At 38.2% G+C, this 25435-nt stretch overlaps 1 protein-coding gene across 8 annotated transcripts in view; it reads left to right on the top strand.

Moving 5' to 3' along the window:
- Positions 1–25132, top strand: part of dmd (dystrophin) — a 143783-nt gene extending 118651 nt beyond the window's left edge. For 3 of the 8 annotated variants that reach the window (XM_060859916.1, XM_060859920.1, XM_060859921.1), the window contains 9 exons: positions 889–927; positions 4707–4772; positions 6638–6703; positions 7995–8153; positions 8242–8482; positions 13482–13602; positions 18057–18149; positions 19921–19954; positions 24928–25132. In XM_060859916.1, the coding sequence (XP_060715899.1) occupies positions 889–927; positions 4707–4772; positions 6638–6703; positions 7995–8153; positions 8242–8482; positions 13482–13602; positions 18057–18149; positions 19921–19943 (808 nt within the window). In that variant the 3' untranslated portion in view covers positions 19944–19954; positions 24928–25132. Of the gene's footprint in view, positions 1–888; positions 928–4706; positions 4773–6637; positions 6704–7994; positions 8154–8241; positions 8483–13481; positions 13603–18056; positions 18150–19920; positions 19955–24927 lie in introns of those variants that run through there. The other 5 variants (XM_060859917.1, XR_009647699.1, XR_009647702.1 and 2 more) reach the window with 5 other exon arrangements.
- The last annotated feature ends 303 nt before the right edge of the window (positions 25133–25435 follow it).

Consider the following 25435-nt stretch of genomic DNA (forward strand, 5'->3'; position numbering starts at 1 on the left):
GCTTATCCTTTTTTGCAATATTAAACAAGATATTTGTACTGCACTGTTCACTTTACAGCAGAGCAGTGCTTGTTGTAAGAAAATTACAAACACATTTTTGAATTTTGCAAAACATTGTCTGATTATCAGCAAAATCCCAGAAAAGATCAAGGTATCTTATTTTTTTTTTTAGAATATCACACACCCATAGTTCATAGGTCTCATTTCAAGGGGCATCTGTGAACTGAAGCAAGTCTTTAAGTCCTAAAAGTAATAGCAAGAGAGACATAATGAGAAATGGAAGTAGATATGCAAAAGATTAAAGTTGACTTTTCCCAAATATTTCATATATGCTTTTGCCATTTTTTACCTGAAATATCTCAGAAATCTGAACAACCATCATTGAAATGCTACTGTAAAGTCTCCACCTGCACTTCCCCCCTCCAACCCACCAGAGGGTGCCTTGGCAGTTCTCTTCTGGGATTTCGTGTATTTAAACCAGGCTCAGGACGTTCTTTGCCGTGAAGTATTGTTTCTGTGGAAGAGATCTGATGGTTTCACTAATAGATGGGCATGGTTTTGCAGTGGGTAGCATTGCTGCCTCACAGTGCCATGGTTTCTGGTTAGTCCTGTGCTCAGATTACTGTCTGTGATGTTTGCATTTTCTCCATTTATGGATTTTACTCCAGATTCTCTGCATGTTACAGCATTGGACTGAGCCAACCCACAACAGACTTCATTTGTCATTAATATAAAATATCTATATGCAATATTCTGCCATTCAATGCAATTACTCAATAACAAAAACATTTGTAACATAAAATTATTGTGTGTGTGTGTGTGTGTGTGTGTGTGTGTGTGTGTGTGTGTGTGTGTGTGTATGTGTCCTCACTTTGACTTGTTTTGCAGCCCTGTTACTCTGATTAACTTCTGGCCTGTTGACCACCTGTGAGTATTGCTGTTACAAATCACTTTAGTACAGTCAGGTATTTACATGGCTCATGTGAAAACATCTATGGAGCTAAACAAGAGCTGCCAAATACAATCATGCCATATCAAAAGGATAGTTATACAGATTTATACAGTCTCCTCTGAAGATATTGGAACAGCAAGGCCAATATAGTGTTTACTTCACACTGAAGACATTTGGGTTTGAGATCTTAAGATTAATATCAATCAATAGCTCTCCTATACACAGCTCTCTGGTGTTCATGCTGCTTTTGTCTTTTTTATCAACAAATGCAATCTTCAATAGACTTGCGGAGCCATTAATTAATTTTAAGCAATTATTTATTTAACAGATTTTTAAAAGGGTCCATCTGGGTTCATATGTTACATCTGTCACATGTTCCAGTATTTTGCCCACTTGAAGAATGAGTATCAAATCAAATCAAATCAAAGGTGCCAGGTTGTAATATGACTTTTGAGTTCAAGGCCAAATATTTTCAGTGTTCAGCAAAAATAAAAAAGGAGTATGCTGTTTCAATAATTTTGGAGAAGACTATAGCAGTCTTGTATCTGGCAGACCTTTTCTTGTTGGTATAGCGGTTTTCCAATATTAAGCATCCAGAAACCTCACTACACGGTAAGCAGAGCATGTTTCATTCCACTGAACATAGTGTATAGTGTCTCTCCTCTGTGCTATGTGTGTTAGAGAACGAACATGAAAATTACATTTATAGAATTATATTGCTTTTGAATGACTAAAACAGCTTCATTTGGTCTAGGTGCCTCCTATAGCAGCATTGGTGCAGTCAAGTTGCTCTGATTTGTTTAGGCAAAATGGACATAAATTGTAATTCCCATAAAAATGTAATTATGTCTAATCAATACAACTGGCATGATTCACCTTGAAGAATCGAGATATCGGTGAGCTTTCCCCTAATTCCCTCTGGAAGTAACTGCATGCCAGGAATCTTGCCCAGTTTCACAATGCTGGTCTTTCTAAGAGAATAGATCTTTGAAATCTCAGTTGGTTCATCAGATAGACATTATTGTCAGCACATTTAATATGGTCTATTTAGAGAGTGGTAAATGTAATTTCCAGGTAATTGCACCCTAAATTAATACCAACACAATGCAAGTTATTTTTTTCTTTAGGGAGAAAATAGTAACTTTAAGCTTTTGTACTTCTCTTAAAAAGTTTTTTCCTGACTGCTAGATAGAAAGGTCCATTGTTCAGAAGGCAGAGGTCTTTCAGTATCTTCCTGGCATTGGACCAGTACAGGTGTTGGTAAGGGACCACAATATGAATGATAAGCTCAGCTGATTGCATCTCCTTCTCAAGAGTCCACCTGCTTATTTCTGTTCCCAAACCAAACTTTGATGCTTCCTGTCAAGATGTTCTTGATGCTTCCTATAAGCACATTAAGAGGCTTTGTTTTGAAACTCTTGCTTGAAAAAGATGCCCAATTTAAAATGAGTATATTTCAGCCTAAAAAGTCAATAAATCTCACCATTAACTGTTTTAAGACTAAGATTTATCTATTGTGTATCAGAGAGGTTATAGAGAGGTTTTTGGAGAGGAATGTTTAGGGGGACTCTCCAAACTGGCCATTTTGGCACATATTGGCACACCTGTTTCTCAGGTACCAAACTATAAAACGTAAAATCTATTTGATTTATATCTTACTGTAGGTGTTCATTCCATCCAAATATAACTGTTTGGAGTTTGTTTTGGAAATGACACAGACATGGGATTACAGGAAAGAAGTGGAGTTTTGTACTGGAATATGATTTATGATGGCGAAACAACAAAGGTAAGAGAGAAGGCAGTGGTATGGCTATACAAAAGCACAGTGGGTACAGTGAGTTATTAGATTAGATTAGACTAGATTCAACTTTAATCCACTTTTGATTTTGCATAGTGCTTGTCCTTATACTGTTGCAGTCTGCAGAATTTCATCTTTCTGGCTACAGTTTTTGTAGCATGTAGTAGCCAGTTCCTTGTGTTAGTTTTGTAACACACAGTTTTTGTTGTTTTCTGTGTGTTCACTGCTTGGTGATTGGTGATGGAAGGTGTTGGAATTGTGCTTTGTTTAGGTGGAAATCTTCTTTAGGTATACTGCATCTATAGATAATAGAAATCCTTCAGGCTTTGTATGCTTAAGAAAGGATTTATGATTTCCTTATGGCTGACAGGCCTTTATCACCAGGGTGCTAATGTGAAAAGACTATGACAGTGTGATGTGAAGAACAATGTATAGGAAACTGTCCACTGTCTACTGGGCTCTTGCTGCAACAAGCTAACTCGACAGTGGGGTAGGAAACAGCCACTGTCACAATCCTGTAGAATGAGACGTGTCTGCCAACCTATACTGCTCTTGATCTGTATAAGCTATACAGGATGAATGAATTTAGGACCTCCAGCTATTTCAGGGCCTCCGTCTTAGTGGTGAGTTTGAAGGGAATGTTGTGTTATAGGCAGCTGTGAGATCGCAGACCATTGTTGGTTTTATCCACCCATGTCTTCTGGTTGGAAAATATTCTGATGATAGTTTGCAACTTAACATAATTGTCCTTTCTTGTCCAGTTGGGCCAGAGAATGGCAGCAGATATTCTTCCAAATCTGTGGTGTGGCCACATGTTCTCAAAAAATATCCAAATGCTCAAAACAATCCTGAAATGATGACTTTCTTAGACTAGGTTCTTATTCAGAACCTGTTTGCCACATTTCACAAGTTGTCTGTAGGCTTGGATTAGGATAGCAGAGAACTGGACCAATTTTCCTTTTTTTTCTTAACACAGCTATATGCAGTTAAATGACAGAATGAGCCTGGAACAGTTTGTGTCTCACATTCAGTGGTTGAGCTCACCTGAATACTGGTTCTGTGTACCACAGAACAGAGTAATTGTCAGAGTTTATCCCAAATTGCATATCTTATGTAGATTATATCAAATATAATCAAATTTTATTTGTCACATACATACAGGGTACGACATGCAGTGAAATGCTTTTTCACAAAGCATTTCACTGCATGTCGTACCCTGTATGTATGCGTATGTGACAAATAAAATTTGATTAGATTTGATTTAATTGTACCACAGCACGCAGTAAGGCTTGACTTTATTATGCACTGTATAAAATGGAATAATAAAAGGGGGTGATCTCTAATAGTAATTGGTAAATTCTAATGGTAATTCCGGTTTCTGCTTTCTTCTGGCTTTCTCATTCAGGATCGAAATCTATCTATTCTGTCTATACACAGATATTGAAAAACAGTTTAAAGGAAAGCATAGAAGGCTGCTTTTGAGCACCTCCATCTACCCCTGTAGTTTGGACATTCTTTCTGGGAGACCCTTGTCAGTCAGGATAGGCAACTTAGGTAATTTTCATTACTACAACAAACTACTATAACAAACCAACATGTAAACACAAGAAGTTATTCAACATAAGGTAAGATTGGGTCATGTGTGCGCTTGACTACTTCACCACTTAAAGGTAATATAAAAGTTTATACACATTAGCATAGAATCGCAAACTGACCTCATTTACCAAAATGCCAATACACCTGTTTATTGGCTCTCTATGTTTTACTATCTTGCTCCTTACTGAATATTTAAAGCAAAATCCAGTGGCACAAATTGTACTTGAACAGTTGCTCGAAATTGCTGACAATGCATAGAGTTACAAGCAAAAGATAACTGATTAGTATTATAATGTGTATCCATTGTTTGCTGTATCCTTTTGATGTGAAATTCCTTGTTTTGTTCTCTGTCAATTATAGCCCAGCATCTTCTCCACAACTGTCCCATGATGACACCCATTCACGCATTGAGCATTATGCTAGCAGGTGAGAGCAATATTTGAAATCAAGTAGGAAAACATAAAAAATAGCTCTGCAATTCACCTTTATTTGCTAAATTGCTAAAATCCTATTTGCAGATATCTCAATCACAAATAAAGTAGATATTAAAATACTATAATAAGTTATCATATTTACAAATGGTCCAGCTGCATAAGTCTTTATTTTGGAACGTGACTAACAGGTGATAATGCAGATTCCTTGAGAACCAAGTTTGGTGTTTTTCAGTAGCATCTAGTAGCTTGTACTCCCCTGAAGGTGGGCTGTGATATCTGACACTAGTTAGCAGCAGATCCTTTAAATCCTGTAAGTTCCTGGGGTGCCCCTTCTAGGGCCATTTAAACCACTGTCTGCCCTGCCATCTTTGGTGGCTTGGGGGTCTCCTGCTTCTTGTGTGTTTCCACCTACTGGGCTAACCCCTGCCAGTTCACGGTTTCAGGGCACCAGCAGAGTTGTGTACAGCAAGAGGCTAACTCCTCTCTCAGACCATCTGACAGCATGGAAACATCTGTCAAGTGTGTTCAAATGGGTCTTGGAAACTGTAGGGAAAGGCTATGGTTTGCCTCCACTCCTCTTTTTCTAAGCATGTTGTTCACCATGGTCAGCACAGACCATGTGTCATTCATCCCAGGAGGATAAAGCATCTACAGCTGGTATTTTTTGGCTCCCAAGAAAGTCTGATGGCTACGTCCACTTCTGGACCACTCTGAACCATATGCTGAAAAGTTGAAAATGCTAACTCTCAAGCTCATTGCGTGTCAGATCAGGTCTAAGGACTCACTTGTGACAATATACTTGAAGAATGCCTATTTTCTCATAGGCATCTTGCAAGGACATAGAAGACTTCGCTTTTGCTTTCAGGGCCAAGGTGTATCAGTACCGTGTTCTCCATTTCAGCCTATCCTTATCACGTACGTACGCAAACTTTCACAAAGTGCATGGTTGCTGCCCTTGCACCATTGGCTCTCCAGGGCATCCATGTGCTCAAATACCTATATAACTCATTCTGGCTCAGACAAGGGACAAGGCTGCCAGGCATTGAGATGACATGTTTGCCCACCTGGGATCCATAGGCCTCAGACCGAACCTAGAAGTGTGTGGTTTCTCCATCTCAGAGAACCACCTCCTGTGGTGTAGTTTGGGATTCAATCATGATGCGTGCATGTCTGTCTCCCGCTCTGGTGGAGTTCATCCTTTCTGCTGTGATAGACATTTGGCTGCCCAGGTGCAGAGGGTACTTGGTCTTATTGCAGCAGCAGCCAATGTCCTTCCTTTGGGTCTGTTACACATGAGAAGATTCCAGCTCTCGTTTAGGAGCCAGGGGGTTTCACCCCATAGACACCAATTCAAAAGTCAAGACTCAAAAGCGTTACACTTTATGGACTTTGTACCCTTCTTATACTTTTTAATTAATATACCCATTAATTGACTTGAAGTTCAGTTGTACGAGTAACTATTTCTTTTGTGCTGAATGTAATTATGTGTTAAAACATTTTACATAGGTCAACAATAATTTCATACTTAAAATAAAAGATTGTTTGACATAATTAGTAAATCTGAGAAAAATAGTTCTACTTCAGTGCGGTGTAGTCCAGGCCTGGTCATAGAGTACTTCTGCCTTGCACATATTAGTGTTTCCTTCTTATAGTGAGCTAATTAATAATCCTGATCTGACGTATGCAAACTCTCACAATAGATCTCAAAAAATTGGTGTTACACACCATCTCTGGCAATTGAGAGGGGAAATAGAACATTGAAATATTCCAGACAGTGGTACTCAGTTACCAGTATTGAAAATTCTAGGCCATTTTTAAATGTGTGAAATAACATTAAAATGATTCTGTCTTTCACAGGCTTGCTGAAATGGAAAACAGAAATGGCTCATATGTAAATGAGAATATTTCTCCCAATGAAAGCATGTGAGCTGACACTTTTATTCTACATAAATATTTGCTCTCAATCAATAATGTATTTTGCATATATATTCTATTCATGCTATATTCAATTTTAATCATTTTGCTTACAGTAAACATAAAATGGCAGTAGAAAATGCCAGGAATGAAGATAATGTGACCTTGAATCAAACAAAAAGGACAAAGTGTAACTATTGGGGAGATACAATTAAATAATACCCATGCACACCCATGATACTTTATGCACACTGGCCTTCTAATTCTTACTTTTGTTGAGTGGGTTGCATCTTTTGTATGGTCTGCTTTTTAAGTTTTTTGTTGATCTTCACTCCTGCCCTGTAGAGCTTGTTGGTGATGTTACTGCCTGTTGTTTTTCGTCACAGCATTGTTTTCTTTATTTCGTTGTCCACCTTTTTTAATAGTACAATAGGAAGTACATCAGAGGTTTATTTCTTTCTTAGGACATTCCAAATTGTTTTGTTGTCTCTTATTACAGCTTCAGAATGGCTTGCTTTTTTTAATAGTGGCGAAAAAGAATAGACAGCTGTCTGACAAGACAAATGTAGGCAAAGTCTGGGATCAAACCAAGAATAGACATCCAGTGCTATTAATTAATTCAATAATCAATTAACCATTCAATCAGTCATAGCTAGTCAAGAAGAAACATGTCAGTCACATGTTCAAGTATTATTGAACAATTTAAATATCGGTAGCTTCAGATTAAAGGTATGTTCTATGTTGGTTAAGACATGTAGATGTTAATAACAGGTAATGAGTGCTGAAATTATGATATATTATCCAAATGCCTTCGGTGTATGAGCATAAACAAACAAATACGTGAATTAGCCTTGTCAATCCAGTATTTTCAGAGGGGACTGTGTGCACTGTATTTCTTCACTTCATCATACCACAATTTGGTAAAACAGGACCGAAAAAACATATACAATGTAGTACTTATCACAAAGAAAACTTATGGTAAATGTCATTTATTATATTACAATAAAAATTATTAAAAACGTGCCTTTGATGGCTATTTAAACAGTTTAAAAATACATATGGATTAGAAAACCAAACTCACATTGAAGTTTTATGTCTAGTATTTGCATTACAAATTGAAAATAAGGAAAACAAATGAAATGTTATTTTTAACGGAAAATCTCTTACAATGTGTGCTTTTGTTTTTTTTATACATACATCAAGCACTACTTTAGAGCCAAACATTGTTCAAATGCTGTGATTTTCCAAATATTAAAAATACTTTATACTTTGTATGTGATTTATTATTTTTTTATTGTAGGGATGATGAGCATCTACTGATCCAACACTACTGCCAGAGTCTTAATCAGGGTTCCCCTTTAAACCATCCGCAGAGTCCAGCACAGGTCCTCATTTCAATGGAGACTGAAGAAAAGGGGGAACTTGAGAGAGTTCTGAGTGATCTAGAACAGGAGAATAGGTTTGAACATTTTTAAATCTTTATTTAAGATTCATAGATAATTCTTATACTGTTGTAGGGCAATCAATTATCATTGTCAATGTTTTAGGAGGCTACAGGCAGAATATGATCGACTTAAAAAGGCCCATGACCACAAAGGGTTTTCACCCCTTCCTTCGCCACCACCAATGCTACCTGTTTCACCCCAGAATCGTGATGCAGAGCTCATTGCTGAGGCAAAACTGCTGAGACAACACAAAGGTCGATTAGAGGCAAGAATGCAAATTCTGGAAGACCATAACAAGCAGCTTGAGTCTCAGCTTAAGAGGCTTAGACAGCTACTAGAACAGGTGGGTAGTAAAAGATCTTAAAGTTACTTTTACAGATTTAATTAAAATAGGTTTCATATTTGAAAAAAATGTTATTATATATGAAATATATGACTAAAAGCATGTGGACCCTCCTTCATCATACTCATATGTGGATTTGTTTGGAAACATAATTGTCTGGAATGTCTTGTATGCTGTGGTATGAAGCTTTTTTTCAGTATGAATAAGAGGCAATAAGAGACTTTTGCTCCAGAAGAAAATTGAAAATTTGAGTGTGCACAGTGTTTTCTTGCCCCATGTCAGAGCTTTCCTTTTAGCATTTGTGGCTGAAAAGTCACAAATTCCTATTTCCAAATTACAACTTTTAGTGGAAAGCTTACCCAAAACAGTGATGTCTCATATAGCAGCATAAGGGCGACCAAGTCCACACTGATGTAAATTTTGAAATTGGATGTTCAATGACCGATTATAAGGTGCCCACAAACTGATATAAATGTATCAGAAATATGATATGTGCTTACAGCCTGTTAAGTCAGTTTGAATTGAAGAGAAAATAGACAGAGAAAATGTCATATAAATTGTAATTGAGTTTAATTTGTATTTATTCAAAATTGCCCTGCATTCTTGGTCATTCAGTTGGTGGATCATAGCAGGTGCTTTCTATAGGCATTTTCTTTCCATTTAGTAATAATAGATTATTGGTGTGCATTAATTATCTACTTCAGATATGTTCTGCTGTCTCATATTTGAAATAAGTCTGGTGTATGGTCAACATGCTTCAGGTATGTTATGTTATTTTCTCTTTAAAAATGAAGATCATTAACTGAGGGATTTTGTTAATGAATAGAGAGTGAGAACAGCATGAAAGGAGAAAAGGGGCATTTGTAGATGGCACACAGGAAACCCTCTGTCTGATTGCAGTTTAAAGCTTACAGCTCACAGAATCCAAACTGTGCACAAACAAGAGCAAACAATGATCTGCCCACTTGTGGACAGTCTAACTTGAATTGTTTCAGTTCATGTTACACAGAAGAGAGCTGATGTTTTATACCCTTGTCTGGAGTGAATTGAATGACAGTAAAGCCATCCAACAAGGTTTACACCATAGCTGTTTTCTTTACTTAAAATAAGTAAGTTTTACTTTAAAATTAAGGAAACAAATTAGCAAGTGCATTGGGTTGAATTAGCATTGGGTTTCTGGGTTGAATTAGTCTTTTTAAGTGCCAATTAAAGAGAAAGAGATTTTTTTTGCTTTTTGCTTCACTGATGTGTATTGTGTTACTATAGAACTCCAGGAGGTGAGGATGCACATGAAGTCTCAGGCTGCAGGCAGAATTTCAGAGCCTCATAACTCAACAAAACAGCATGATAACATTAAATTTGTCTGCTTTAGTCTTGGAGCTTTTGCTTCATTAGGTTCTAATCAGTGTTGGGCAGTAACGCGTTACTGTAACGCAGTTAAATTTGACAGTAACTAATACTGTAACGTATTACTTTTTAAATAAAGTAACTCCGTTACCGTTACCACACGGTGCGTTTGTCAGTTACTTTTTTAAATGAATTCATTTTAGCTGAAGTGTAGCCTACAGACTAACCTGTGTACAGCAGCGACGCATTGTAGGATTGGTGGATGCCAACCTGTAAACACGAAGATGCCGCACTGTGGGCATGTTTCCGTTTATTCCAGTATGTGCGGCAGTAATGGCGAGTCAAAGCGAGAGCAAGACGAGTTTCTCACAGTGGAAATATGCTCATTATTTCACTTTAGTTGAGCATAAAGACAAAAACCTTTTAGTCAATGTAAGCTGTGTCTTTCTGGATCGAAGGTCCTATCTACTGCGATAAACAGCAACTCCAATCTGTCAAAGCACCTCCAGAAACAGCTTTTATGATGCAGAAGCCACTTTAGTTTTTGATTCTGAATATATTATTCAGCTTGTTTTGTTATTTATTTCAGAAATCCTTGTGATATATTCAGTTTGTGCTGGTCTGACTTAAATAAAATAGTGTTTAAAAATTACTTTGTGTTTAAGTCAGTTTTGTGTTTATATAGACCCAGGGGCATTGGAACCATTATATGTGGGTGGGACAGGCCCCACCCACTTTTTAAGACCAATAATATTGGACCCACCCACTTTTACCGTCGATATTCAGCGCTTATGTCTTTTTATATTACTTTTCAGAGCACCGACAGTCGAATCCATTCTGTTTGAGGAATGCCCTAATAAATTAAACTCCATTCCGCGTTGACCACACTCCTGCTTCCTGAAATCCATGGGCGTTGTAACCATTATATGTGGATGGGACAGGACACACCCACTTTTTATTTGCTTCCGACACCCATGTACAGAGCATAACTTATAAAAGGGCATTAATGGGAACATTAAAGAACGTTTTTTTTTAAAAGTAACTAATAAGTTACTTAACAGTAACACGTTACTTTTTGGTGTAAGTAATCAACAAAGTAATTGAGTTACTTTTTGAATGAAGTAACTAGTTACTATTTCTTAGTAACTAGCACAACACTGGTTCTAATTCACATTTCTTGGCCCCCTGCGTATATTTGTGGGTGTCTGCATGTTTCGTTGCACAGCTGTTCCAATGGGAAATCCCAGTGTGAATCTCCATAACACTTTTTGTGTTTTTTTTATGGGGTTTTTTTGCACTCTTGCTTAATTTAAATAATTTTTCTTTTTACCTAGGCTTCCCTTAGATACGATAGACAGACTGATTTCTACTGGTTTACAATTCACTCACTTACCATTTTTAAAAGAGATCTATGCTGGCTGAGCGACATTCTGTGGAGGAACACAGGATGTTAACTGAAATAGCATAATTACAATAACCCTGAAGGAAACAAGCTTCAGGAACAGTCTGAGGGCTTGCACACACCATGCTCTCCTGTTCATCATCCTTAGCCAACGTCCAGTCTCTGGGGAACAAGCTTAGGGCCCTTCATTTTTTTTTATTTATGTGCGCTTATTGTGACCAGAAAACTTCCAACCTTAAATGTGCATTGCAAATTTCCCACCAACACATTACCTGCTTTAAGACACATCTCATAATCCATTTGGTAAATCGGATCATGTTGCCACTTCCTCATGCCTAGATAAAAGCAAACTCTGAATCAGAAAGCTCCAGTTCAAAGGGAGGTCACACACCGGTTCCCACTTTGTTCTGTACTTCAAGGTGGCACAGATTATGGCGTGGTGTAGCTCTTATGACTTGTGTTTACAGAAGAAGTTGTAAGATTTATGGTAAATTGGCAGCTTTTACAGTCAACAAAATTATAACAAGTTTTCACCCATAAGCTGTGTGTAGATAAAACAATCTTGCACTACTGCCTATAATGCAGGTCTTATCACAGGGAATATGTTGTTGGTACATATTCATGGTACAGTAGTGAGGACAACTTTCAGCAGAGTTCCACCAAATTGGAGGTTTTAGGACTTATTCCTAGATCTTTAACTTTCTTGACAGGAAGACTGCCAGCAGTACAGGTGATACAGGTACCACTTCCAATGCTAACAGCATTGTCAAGTTTGATGATGACACTGTTGTGGTGGGCCTGATCTCTGACAACAATGAGAAGGCCTTTCTTGAGGAGATTAATCAATGGGCTCTTTTTATTGTAGCCATCAGGACAGCACATTTGAAGGACAAAACATAGAGAATAAGAAGCAGCTTCCCACAGACCTTCCCACTTCCTTAACCCGATTTTGCAGAGACTATACTGCACTAAATATTGCACTCAAATGCTTACATCTGTCATATATTAGCCTAATGTTTACAAATGCAGAACCTTCAATATAGTTCTCAGATATAAAGAAAAAACACAGCTACATCATGTGACCTGCAAACCTCAGTAAAAAAAAAAACAGTTGCAATTAAACAGTTGCATCCAATATGAAAATGCAGCATGTAACAAAGGATTAGTCGTCTCTATGAACAGGATGGTGAGTTCAGTATACTTCAGTGACCTCCCCATTCACCATAGCTGAAGAATGGGAGATTTCCCTTTATATTGTGCAGCTGACACATGTATCAGTTATGTGATGTAAACATGTCAGCATGGACCAGAATCTCAGTGAATTATGGAATCCATGCCACAAAGAACGGAGTCTGTTCTGAGATCAAGGAGGGATCTCACAGCATTAATCTGCTTTTCTCAAAGTGACTATAAATATATGCTATAAAGTTGAATAGTCAAGTCTTTAGTTATAATATTTTTTTTTTTTTTCAAATATATCAACTCAAGTGAATAATGAATATGTGTAATGGGCTACTTTATATTGGTTTTGGGGTCTTATACACACTCCATACTTAAACATACCTTTAAATCACAAACACTGCAACAGATCAACTCTTGTCAAGTTCTGCAGGCATTTCAGGATAATCAAGCAAACATGATGGGCATAAGTACAATTTGCAGTACATTAGCCAAGAGCCTAAATGCCTTATTTATTTATTTGTTTGTTTGTTTGTTTGTTTGTTTGTTTGTATTTTTTAAGAACTTAAAGGGTTTTTGCTTTGCCATTATGGATTACTGTTCATAGAGTATTTGTGAAATAAGCCAATAAAATCTGTTAATTAAATAAAATATTTAATACACCTATGTATTAAAGAGTCTATGTACACCACTTCTAACAATGAGGCAGATGGGTTACAACAGCAAACACAAACACTTTAGGTTCTACCCCTGTCATCCAGTAAAAGGAATCTAGTTTTTTCCCCTCACAATTCTGTGTAAACTCCAGCAACAGTTGTTCATGAAAATCCCAGGAGCTGTACAGTTTCTGAAATACCAGACCATCTGGCATTAACAATCATGCCATGACCATGGTTACTGAGATCTTTAACCGTAACGCCCTCAACTTGTATCTGCATGATTGTATGCATTGCAGTCTTGCAACATGACAGCTAATTGGATAATAGTGGCTACTGAGTTTATATACTAAACATTGCTAAACACACATCTCCTTGGTTAATGAGTCTGGTTCCTTCTTTACTTATGTCCTAGCCACAGGCTGAGTCCAAGGTGAATGGTACTGCCCTGTCATCTCCCTCTACTGCCTCCCAGAGATCTGACACCAGCCTGGCCTCACTGCATGTGGCCACAAGCCAAACCACAGAGACTATGGGTAAATCTCCCTAATAATTTAACTTTGAAATTAAGTAGTAATTACCTTTTTATTTAAGATTTGAAAAAAATAATTCCAGTCTGCTATCTATTACATAAGCAAGTAATGTATGTAAAAATTTAAAGTAATTTATGTTTATAGAATAGATAAGAATTATAAATGATTAGCAGACTTTACACGTCACTATCTAGGTATGTAAAAATATATTCAAGTGTGTCTCCAGTAAACATGACAGCATGATTAACATTTGATTTCAGGGGCTGATTTCTAATAAGTGAGGCTGAATATAGTATGCACCCTTATATCTATTATGTAATTTTGTACCATTTATTGTAATACTTGGCTTACAAACCAGGCTGGTCTCAAGAATATGCTTCCAGGCAAATGTAAGTTAATTTTTAAAAGACTGGTTATTTTCTTTATTTTCTTTTTTTTTGTTTTGTTTTGTTTTTTAAAGGATTTTCAGTCTTATGCTCATTTTGTTTATTTCTTTTTTTTACCTATTTATATTTTATATTTTTCAGTTTAATCAAAATGACTGAAAAGAGTGGTTATAATTTTCACATGCTGAACAATTGTTTGCTGCTTTAATTAAGCTCTAAATGAAAATTACATATCTTTTAATAAAAAAATAAATGCACATGCAAGTATATGCACATGCAAGTATATGCAACTCTTTTCCTTTTTTTTCTATTATAAATATTAATAGTATCTATTAATCTACCAGTAGTAGTATGTATGATTCCTTTTTTTTTCTCAATGTATGCAATAAAACAGTAAGAATACACAAAATTAGTTTATGTTACAGGCTTTTACAATACATGTTACATAAATATGAATGAGATTATCAGAATTTCAGCTGATCAATTTCTTTTTATTCAAGAAGTGCTTGATAGATGTGTTAAACAATTTAGAAAATCACACATTTTTTGAACTACCTATTTTTGAGTGATCAAAAATATTGGAACATGTAACTGGCATGTGTTTCTTCTTGCCAAGGTATGCCTTGTAGATTGATTGAGCAATTAATAGCTCTACACTTATAGTGTCTATTGGGTTGTTCCTGTGAAGACTGTATTTGTTGCAAAAACTGTGCTAGATCTAAGTGCAGCTTTTGATACTAACAATCATGGTATTGTCTTAAAATGCCTGCAGTATGTAGTTGGCACATTACAGTGGTTTGCTTCTTATTTAAAGTGTTTTTCCTGTTGTTTAAAGTTTTTTCCTGTTAGCATTGGGTACTATTCTTCATCACCTGCTCCCTTTGTTTGTGGTATTCTACAGGGAACCATTCTGGGGCCTGTTTTGTTTTTGCTTTATATGCTTCCTCAGAGTTCCATTTTTAAAAAATATAAAATTAAATATCATTATTGTTTGAATAATTTTTTAAGGTAATCATTTTAATATTTTGAGATGATTGCCCTGGGTTTAAAAAATTAATAAAAAATTGTTTTTAAAAAACACCAGCCTCAACTGCCTTCATCATGCTAGGTTTGTCTAATTCACCCTGTTAGGTTATACTAGGTTTATTTAGCTAATGTTAAGATTGATAGGTTTGTTGTGATAAATTGTTCTTAGGTTTGATAAAGAAATTGTAACATCTGAATCCATGGACCACTCATCCATCCACCAGAGGGAGCCAGGACCAGAATTCCGACCACATCTTGTGTTATTAAACACTTTCTTTTGATCTACCTTTAAGCCATGCTCACATTAGCCATGTTGGGACATATTGTCAGTTCACCTGTGTACCAAGCAGTTCTTGTTTCATTGAATAGTTTAATGTTCTAGTTTCATGTGCATAACCTATTTCTCTGTTTACTAGATTACAGTTTTTGATTTGTGTTTTTGATTTGTTTGCTTGATTGACTGTCTGCCTGGTTTCCTGATTTCTGTCTGTTTATGGTTCCCATTTTGCATTTGGATTGTTTGTATTCTTTTAATAAACCCCTGCAAATGAATACAAATATGCCTCCATCAGTAATGCAGAAACAAGTATTTCCAGGTGTTTTGTCATTTTCCCAGGCTTCACTGTTACTTATCAAACACTCCTCCAGAATACCTGGACATAAAACCCAGACATAACATTTTCACACACTTTCACCTGGACTTTCATCACTACACTCCTGTGTTTTTTTTTTTTTTTTTTTTTTTGATTTTTTGTTTTCTTTTTTGCCTTGAATACATTTAGTGCTTTTGGATTTGATTTTGTTTGCAAGACTTTTATAGGAACTGTCTCCTACTCTGCCCCATGACACCAAATACATACAGTTGAGGCCAAAATTATTAGCCCCCTTATGAAATTAGACAAAACTCTTGATTTCTCCATGGAAATGACCATTAACAACAAGTGTTTTATAGTGTGTTTGTTTCCAAAATAACAAAGACAAAATCTCCACTAAGTTTGATTAGGATATTTAATTGAAATAGTGAGTTGAAACAAGAAAGGGCAAAAATGAAACGTCCAAAATTATTAGCCCCCGGTCATTAATAGTCAATAGTGAACCCTTTCTGAGCCACAACTGACAACAACCTCTTAGAGTAGTTCTTTACTAGGTTGGCACAGGTTTCCTGAGGGATTTTAGCCCATTCTTCCATTGCAAATTGCTCCAGCTGGTCCAAATTACGTGGTTTCCGAGCATGGACATTCACTTTGAGCACTCGCCACAGATTCTCAATAGGATTGAGGTCTGGGCTCTGTGCGGGCCACTCCAGGACCTTTGTTTTGGTATCCTTCAGGAACTGTTGGACCAATTTCGATGTATGCTTTGGGTCATTGTCTTGTTGGAAGACCCAGCGACAACCTAAGGCTAGACTACGAGCAGATTTCTGCATATTATCCCTCAAAATGTCAACATAATTTTCTTTTTTCATGATGCCATGCACCCGAACAAGGCTCCCTGTGCCTGAAGCTGCAAAACAGCCCCACAGCATGATGCTCCCACCACCATGTTTAACTGTGGGAACTGTGTTCTTAGGGTTGAAGGCCTCACCCTTTCTTCGCCAAACATAAGCAACATCCATGTGCCCAAACAGTTCCAGTTTAGTCTCATCAGACCAAAGCACAGACTCCCAAAACTCATCTTTACCTTTCAAATGTTCACGGGCAAACCTCAGTCTAGCTGTGATGTGCCGCTGTTTGAGTAAATGGGGTTCTTCTGGGACGATGGCCCTGAAGCCCACCACGATGAAGAGCCCTCACAACTGTGTTCCTTGAAACATCAACTCCAGAAGAGGCCAGGTCAGCAACAATCATCTTGGCAGATGTCTGGGGCATCTTGCTGATATCTCTTGACTATTTTCCTCTCCAGGGTTCTTGAAATCTTGCGCTTACGACCACGCCCAGGTTTGTTTCTTACAGAATTTGTCTCCTTGTACTTGGCAATGATGCAACGTACGGCGGTTCTAGACACTGTGAAAAGCTTGGAAATGGCAGTATAGCCTTCCCCCTTATCATGAGCCTCCACTATCTTCTTTCTGAGCTCAAGACTGATTTCCTTTGTCTTTAGCATGGTGAGTAAAAGTAGTCTCTCCCAATAATGTGTTCAAGTGCCCTGTTCCTTGGAGTCCTTTAATGCTGATTGAATGCCCAGGTGTTGTTAGGAAGCCAATTGACTGCACAGGTGTGGTTTGAAAGCTGATTGATTAATTAGGTGTGTTTTGAAAGCAAATATTCACAAGGGGCTAATATTTTTGACCACCCCATTTTCACTATATTTGATTATAAAGCAAGCCTAAAAATGTATTTTATATTCCAAAATGTACCAAAAGCTCCTAAATAGCACTGGCGAATGTTTGATTATATCAAGTTTTATCAATGCTGCAAACATTGGAAAGATCTTTAGGAAAATGTTCCAAAATTCCTGGGGGGCTAATAATTTTGGCCTCAACTGTATATTCTTAAAGTTATTTTATTCTTAAACATTTGTTATTTTCTGCATTGTCCTTTTATTGTGGTTGCCAGATATAACATAAAAAGGCCATAATTCTCTTTTGTTAATGATACAGGTTGCTTCATAGAATGCTTTACTCTAAATTATTGTTTGAGTTACAATTTCAGTAAAGTGTAATTATGCAATTTTATGACAGGAAATAGAAAAATATTCAGTCATATATATATAAATTGCAATTACATTTTTTTAAATGAGCCATAAAACTTCACACTTGTCTCATTTAGTGATCATCAAGACACAAAATATATACCAAAATACAATTATGGTACAGCGCAGGGTTGAGCACCTACTTATTGAAGCAGAACCATACTTTTCCATAGCAGAACCATACACACACACACACACACACACACATATATATATATATATATATATATATATATATATATATATATATATATATATATATATATATATATAAAGTATATATATATATACTTATTGAGAAAAAATGTGGAAAAAAAACCTTTGCTGACCTGGAATCTGTATGTTGTCTGTCAGGTGGTGATGAGCTGTCCAGTGCTTTCCAGGATCCAGGCAGTGGGCTAATGGAAGTAACTGAGCAACTATATAAATCTTTTCCTCATGGCCAAGGTAAGTCTGTGATCTCTTAGAAGAAATCTTTTGATGAGCTTACATTAGAGCTTACATAACCCAGAATTTACTCAGCTAGTTTAGAGTGATTCAATAGAATCCTATACCAGGAATTGCAGTTTGAATGCGGTTGGAGCTCCTTTCAGAACCACAAAAAAAGGCATACTAAAGAGTTGTGAGAGCAGAGCGTTCAGGCTGTGATGCTTCCTGTCAGGATGCTGGTGTAGAAAGTCTTTGAGAGGGCAGTTTAAAGTCCCTCAAACATCTTAGATGGTTCTTCTTCACCAGGGTGTTGATGTGACAGGATCATGACAAGTTCTGCATGATGTGAACACCTAGATACCTGAAACTGTCCGTTAATCATGAGCAGGTGTTAATTCCTCTCTTGCTTCATGCTGAAGTCCCCTATCAACTCCTTTGTCCTGCTGACATTCCGGAGGAGATTGTTCTCCTGACACCAAGTTTCTAGGTTTTTAATCTCCTCTAGTTAGGCCCTCTCATTGTTGTTGGAGATCCCACTACAACTGTGTTGTCAGTAAAACTGATGATAGTGATGGAGACAGAAGTGTGTCGTATGTGTACAGTGAGTACATGAGTTGGCTCAGAACACAACCCTGGGGGGTATCAGTGTTGAGAGTAATAGAGGATGAGACATGTTTGCCTACCTGTACTGTGGTCTGTTAGTCAGGAAGGTGGAGATCCATCGTCATATGGTTCGGGTAAGTCCCAGGACCTCCAACTAGGAGCTGAGTATGGATCGAAAAAGACTAAGGTCTTTTTCTAAGGATGGAGGTGTGCAGTGTCGTCCTTAGTGGAGCAGTTAGAACGCTATGCAGACTGTAGTGGGTCCAGAGTATTGGGTAGTGAAGAAGTGATAACGTCTCTGGTTAGTCTTATAAAGCATTCATAACTATTGAGGTCAGGGCTACTGGGCAATAGTTGATGAGGCAGGCAGGCTGGGGTTTCTTTGGGACACGAACACTGATGGACTTTTTATAGCATGTGGGGATTGTAGACTGTTCTAGGAAGATTTTGAGTATCTCTGAACACCGGTGATAACTGATCAGTGCCAGCTCTCAGGACCTGTCAGGGGATGCTGTCTGGTCCTGCTGCCTTCCTAGTATTTACTCTTCTGAATGCTTTCCTCATGTCATGCTCCGCGATGATGAATATGTTTTCTGCTTTGGCACTCTCCGCATGCTTGTTGCTTGTAGTGCTATTAGCATAACTAAAGCTGTTAGCACTGTTAGCTGCAGCTTCGAATCGAACATAGAAAGTGTTAAGCTTGTCTGCCAGAGAAGCAGCCGCATTCACCAATCTGGAAGATGGTGTTTTGTAGTCCGTTATAGTTCTTATCCCCTGCCACGGGCTCCTAGAAACCAGTGTGGTGGAACTGTGACTCTAGTTTCCTTCCGTAGCTCCACTTTGCCTCTTTCACCGTTCTGCTCATGCTTTAGGACGCAGCTTTGATATTGTTCTGATGGTGGTTTTGTGGACTGTGCCATCCACTAATTTCCGGATGAATCCAACAACAAACAATTTTAGAATCCTTTCCTGAATTAACTAGAGTAATAGAGTTGAAAATCAAATAAAATCAATAAAGATATGTGATAGTTGCATCATTGATTAATTTTTGTTGCATTTTTAACACTAACCATAGGGTTTTCATCTAAATTTATTGAAAAAGATGAAATTATTGAAATAATTTTTGCTTTTTTGCTTTTTTGGCAGTTTATTCATTTTGTCTTTTTTTCCTTTCTCTTTGTCTAAGGAATTGGACAGCTAAACCCATAAAAACTAAACAGGTTAGTATGCTATATTAAAATGCTAAGCAAGCTCTCTGCTTGCATTTGTGTTTTTTGCATTTTCTCCTTCAATTAGGAACTAGTTACACACGTGGACAAAATTGTTGGTCTCTTCCATTAATGAAAGAAAAACCCACAATGGTCACTGAAATAACTTGAAACAGACAAAAGTATTAATAAATAAAAAAATTACTGAAAATTGATTAATGAAAACCAGACATTGCTTTTGCTTATGGTTTAAAAAACATCTTTAAAAAAATTTTAAGAAGCATTTAAAAAACAAACTAATAAAATGGGCCTGGATAAAAATGATGGTAGCATTAAAGGTGGGGTCTCCGTTATTTGAAAGCCAATGTTGACATTTGAAATCACCAAAACAAACACGCCCCTAACCCAAATGGGTGTCACCCCTGTATTGATAGCTCCGCCCACACATACATACGTAACCCAGGCAACTAATGGAAAGAAATGTGTCTTTATCATAGCTGAAGGGAAGAACAATACGATTGCAGATAAACAAACAAGCAAAAATGACACACAAGCATAATCATGTAAAGGACAAGGCATATATTAGGCCTGTGAAACAAAGCAAAACCAACGTTACTCACCTATCGAGAAGGAAAAAAGCGCCTCGACGTCTTAAGTAAAGTTGGTCACATATTCACAGATTGGAGTTTCCCGAGTCAATAACTCCTGAGCTAAACGCTGTTACTACACAAATAACACCTCTTTTCTATCGTAGTAATGTAGAGAGGCAGCTACGACCCAATTTTCCTCAAAGTCAGCTTTCCTCTGTGGTGGACAAAATACACAAGTCTATTTGCAGATGACTGAGAGACAGATTCCAAGATCTTCCTGCTTTTTCAGTTCTCTCCAGCGCTGGAAAGCTGATCCAAAATTTATAAATTGCTTTATTGTAAGCCTTTCTTCACTTTCTTTGTTTTTATCCTCCATGTCAATGTTAAAACCGCTTTCTGCTAATGTCACACATGCGCACTGAAAGCTCTCTTTCTGCTCATTGGCTACACGTTAGTTTTGTTTTTGTTTTGTTTGAAGCATTTCTCAAACAACGGAGACCCCACCTTTAACTTACTATTTTAGTGCACAGTCTTGAGGCAATCACTGCAGTCGAGCAATTTCTGTAACCATCAATGAGACTGTAGACAGGTATTTTGGCCCACTCCTCATGAGTAAACCACTCCAGCTGTCACAGAATTGAAGGGTGCCTTCTCCCGACTGCATGTTTTAGCTCTTTCCACGGATATTCAATAGGATTTAGATCAGGATTCATAGAAGGCCACTTCAGAATAGTCCAATGTTTTGTTCTTAGTCATTCTTAGTGTTTTTAGCTGTGTGTTTTGAGTCATTGTCCTGTTGAAGGACCAAGCAAATGAGACCAAGCTTTCTGACAATGGGCAGCACATTTTGCTCCAGAATGTCTTGATAGTCTTGAGATTTCATTGTACCCATAGTTCACAGTAGGTCTAGTCGTCTTTTCTTTCTATGCTTTATTTTTGCATCTGTGAACATAGAGCTGATATGACTTGCCAAAAAAGCTCCAGTTTTGTCTCATCTGTCCGAAGCTTTGTGGTTTGTCAATCTTGGTAATTCCAGTCTGGCTTTTTTATGATTTGCTTTCCATAGTGTAGTCCTCCTTAGTTGTCTTCCATTAAGTCGACTTTGGCTCAAATGGTGACGGGTGGTGCGATCTGACACTGATGTTTCTTGACCTGGGAGTTTACCTCTAATCTCTTTTGAAGTTGTTTTGGGCTCTTTGGTTACCATTTGTATCATCTGTATCTTTGATCTATCATCAATTTTCCTCTTGCGTCCACATCCAGGGAAGTTGTCTACAGTCTTGTGGATTTTAAACTTATGAATACTATGTTTGACTGTAGTCACAGGAACATCAATCTGATTAGCGGTGGTTTTATAGTCTTTACCTTTAACTTGCTTGTTATCATTTTCCTTCTATTCTCCTGAGACAACATTCTCCTTAGCTTTCTGTGGTGCATGTTCAGTGTGGTTCACACCATGATACCAAACAGCACAGTGACGACTTTTTACCATTTAAATATGTAGACTGACTGATTTTTCTAAGAAATTTGCGATGCTAATTACAGGACACACTTAAATTATTCAAATTAAATTTTCAGGCTTTTCTAGGGGTAACGTCACTTTCGTCTAGGTCAGTTTCATTATTTTGTTTTTAAAATGCCTCTCTTGAACCACATTTCAAAAGCAATGTCTGATTTTTATGAGTCAATTTTCAGTAAATTTATTATTACGTTTGTCAGTTTCAAGTTATTTTAGTGGCCGTTGTGGGTTTTTCTTTCTTTAATAAAAGGGTACCAACTATGTGTGTACATGACTGAATTGAGTTTACACTGCCTGGTCAAAAAAAAGTCCAAGCCTTGTAGAGCTACTTCAGCCCTTGTGGGTAAGGTTTATACAGCAGCAGGCCAAGCAGGTGTGGCCCTGCACACCATGGGAGTTTTGCAGGTCTAACAGGCTGACCTGCTGAAAGAGCTCGACGGTTGGGGGTTGGACCCTCGGGTGGTAGCTGAGCTCTGCCGAGCCACGGATTTCGTGCTCTATGCCATGAAGTCCTTTCTCCTGGATGCCGCAATTTCACCTTAGGGCTTGTTTGGCGACAATGTTGTGAATGCAGTGTTGTTAACAGGCACCAGGAGGTGAAATGCCAGTCAGCAGCATTCAGGAAGTTTATCCCTCGTTGCAGCGAGCAGCCTGTGCCATGTTCCAATCGCACCCAACCCCCTCCTAGCTCACTCAGTGCTTTCTCCTTCTCAGAGAACAACCTTTCTGGGGTAGTCCACCACAATGCGGGCATCTTGTCAGCAGTGAAAGCTATTCGGCTAGGCCGAAGCCTCTTTGTTGCTGAGGCACAGAGGGTGCAGCAGACAACATTATCACTTTGGGTCTGCTTCACAGGCCATTCCATCTCTGGCTCAAAGGTGCAGGCTTTCTTCCTCACAGACATCCATTTAGGTTTATAAGGTTTACGTGCCATGGGTTTCGTACCTTCTTATGTGAAAAAGACCCCGGTTCCAGGCCCTGGGTCCCACTCTAGGGGCGTCACCGTCGCAGGACTCTTTAGACAGACACCTCGCTTTAGGGCTGGGGAGCAGCCTTGTATGACTACCCTGCCCAGGGTCTATGGGAAGGCTCTTATTTCTTATGGCACATAAATTGCCTGGAGGTGGGGGCCGTGTTTCTAGCATTAAAACACTTTCTTCCACACAGTGGCTGCCATGTCTTAGTGTGCACAGACAGCACTGCAGTGGTTGGCATTAGCCAACATTAATGCATAAATTTATTTAGTAGAGAACATAAAACATTTAAGTAATTCTAACATTAGTGTAACCAAAATGTCAGTTATTACATCGAAATAGAACTCTGCACTTCTATTCAATCATCAGGTTTGTGTTCGCGCCCCCTGTTCAGGTTGGCGTAGCAGATTCTGCTCTGTCCTCTGGGCCTCCTTGGGTAGGAACCCTCTGGTCTCTTGCTTTCTGCGTGGTTTTAGGTGGCTGAGGCCTTCCTGCAGACCACGCCTTTCTTCCTGAGACCTCTCTTTTGTCCTGGAGGGGCTGCTGGAAACCCCCTTTGAGCCCATTGAATCAGCCTCTGAGAATTTCTGACCCTGAAAATGACTCTGCTCCTAGTCAGCCTCTCCCAAAAGAGTGGGAGATTTGCAGGCCCTGTCGATTGCCCCCGCCTGCCTAGAAAAGCTATCCTGCACCCCAGGATGTCCCTAAGGTGCCCAGGATGGCAGTTATCCAGCCATCCTGCAGGCCAGTAGGAACAGGGGTAATCCAGATTCCAAACAGCGCCTGGCACCTGGTAATGGAGGCCTATGAGGCACGCGGTCTTGCCTCGCCTCTCGGCATCAGTTTCACTCCACTAGGGGTATCGCCTCATCCAGCGCCCTATCCAGGTGTGTTCCCTTTGAAGATATTTGTGCTGTTGTGGGTTAGTTAACCTGGACCTAGACCTCACTCCAGGGTCCCAGGTCCTGCAGGGCTATTTATGTTCTGTTCCCAGTCCGCTCATGCTCCCTCTGGCATAGTCATCGACCGGTGCGTGGCAGCGTGGAAATTGGCGTTCCCATAGTGTCTACCTTGACGCAGCATCGAAATCCCTTGAAAGGAAACTATACCAGGTTGCGTATGTAACTCGGTTCCCTAAGAAGGGAACAAGATGCTGTGTCGCTGAACATGCCCCGGGTATACTCCAGACATATGGAAGCTGGAGTAATGTAGATGCCCTTATATGGACTTGCTAGCACGTAAATACTCCGTCACGTGTCCTTCCCGGGCCATTAAATTGTAATGTGTGCACACAGAGCTTCAGACTCAACTTCCTTATAGAAGCATTCCCATAGCGTCAGCCCTCGTTCCCCTCATATGTAACCTGGTGTAGTTTTCTTTGCTTGATGCAGGCCAATAATTTGACCCTATTTTGACCCTTCAAAACAGGGTCGTGGTTGTTTAAGAAATGAGAAACTATTCACTACATCACTTGGGGTTAAATAACTTGTTGCCAGCTGAAACTTGTTAAAACATATTAATGTTAAGTATAGATAGTGAGGTTTTTTGGCCATGCAGTGGATTTTTAAATAAATGTATGTTTAATTCATATATACTTTTAATATATGAATACATTTGTGCAAACACAACAGTAAAACTGCCAAACTCTTCACATTTTGAATAGTAATTCTGCATTTAACATTCATCAGCATTACAATACTGCCAGAGTCACAATACTGCCATCGTAGGCTTGTTAAGCTGCACAGCTGTTTAGTCCCAATCCTTGAGTTGTCTTTGAATTGTGTGTGTGGAAATGCTCTTATAAAAAATAATAAATAGCAGAAAAAATAGCTTTGTTCTGTTGTTGTTTTTTGGATTATTTAATCTCACCAAACTGTTAAGTAATTTTTGCCTTTTTCCCAGGGGAAACCTCATCTGTATGGTGGATAACATTGGATATGCCATGAAATCATTGGTCAATGTAATGCTAGAGGAACAGGGTTTAGACTAACATATTATGACATATGAAACTGTTATATATTGCATGCTTTTGTAGTGTAACTATTGGACAGAATATGTTTACAAGAAATAAATAAAGTCTATTTTTCTGAGTGCTCATGGTTCCAAACTGCATTTGAGTAGTTTCATACAAGTCTAGAATTGTTTTATTATGAAAATATTTTTAATCTTCTATGCAATTTAAAAAGAAAAAGTGTGATAACCTTTAACACTGGTTTAAGCATGCTCCTTTGTTTTGCAGATTTAAGTGTTTTACCATAATGATTTTTTTATTATATGGCTTTGTCATTATAATTGTTTGCAGGGAATAACAAATGCATATTAAAAGTCATTGCTACTGTGTTACAATGAGTTTGTGTTTCCAGATCTGTCTGCCTAAACCTGAACAAAATAGATTTGTTACAGATTTTTG

Source organism: Tachysurus vachellii, chromosome 24, assembly GCF_030014155.1.
Source record: "Tachysurus vachellii isolate PV-2020 chromosome 24, HZAU_Pvac_v1, whole genome shotgun sequence".
In the NCBI taxonomy this organism is placed as follows: Eukaryota; Metazoa; Chordata; class Actinopteri; order Siluriformes; family Bagridae; genus Tachysurus; species Tachysurus vachellii.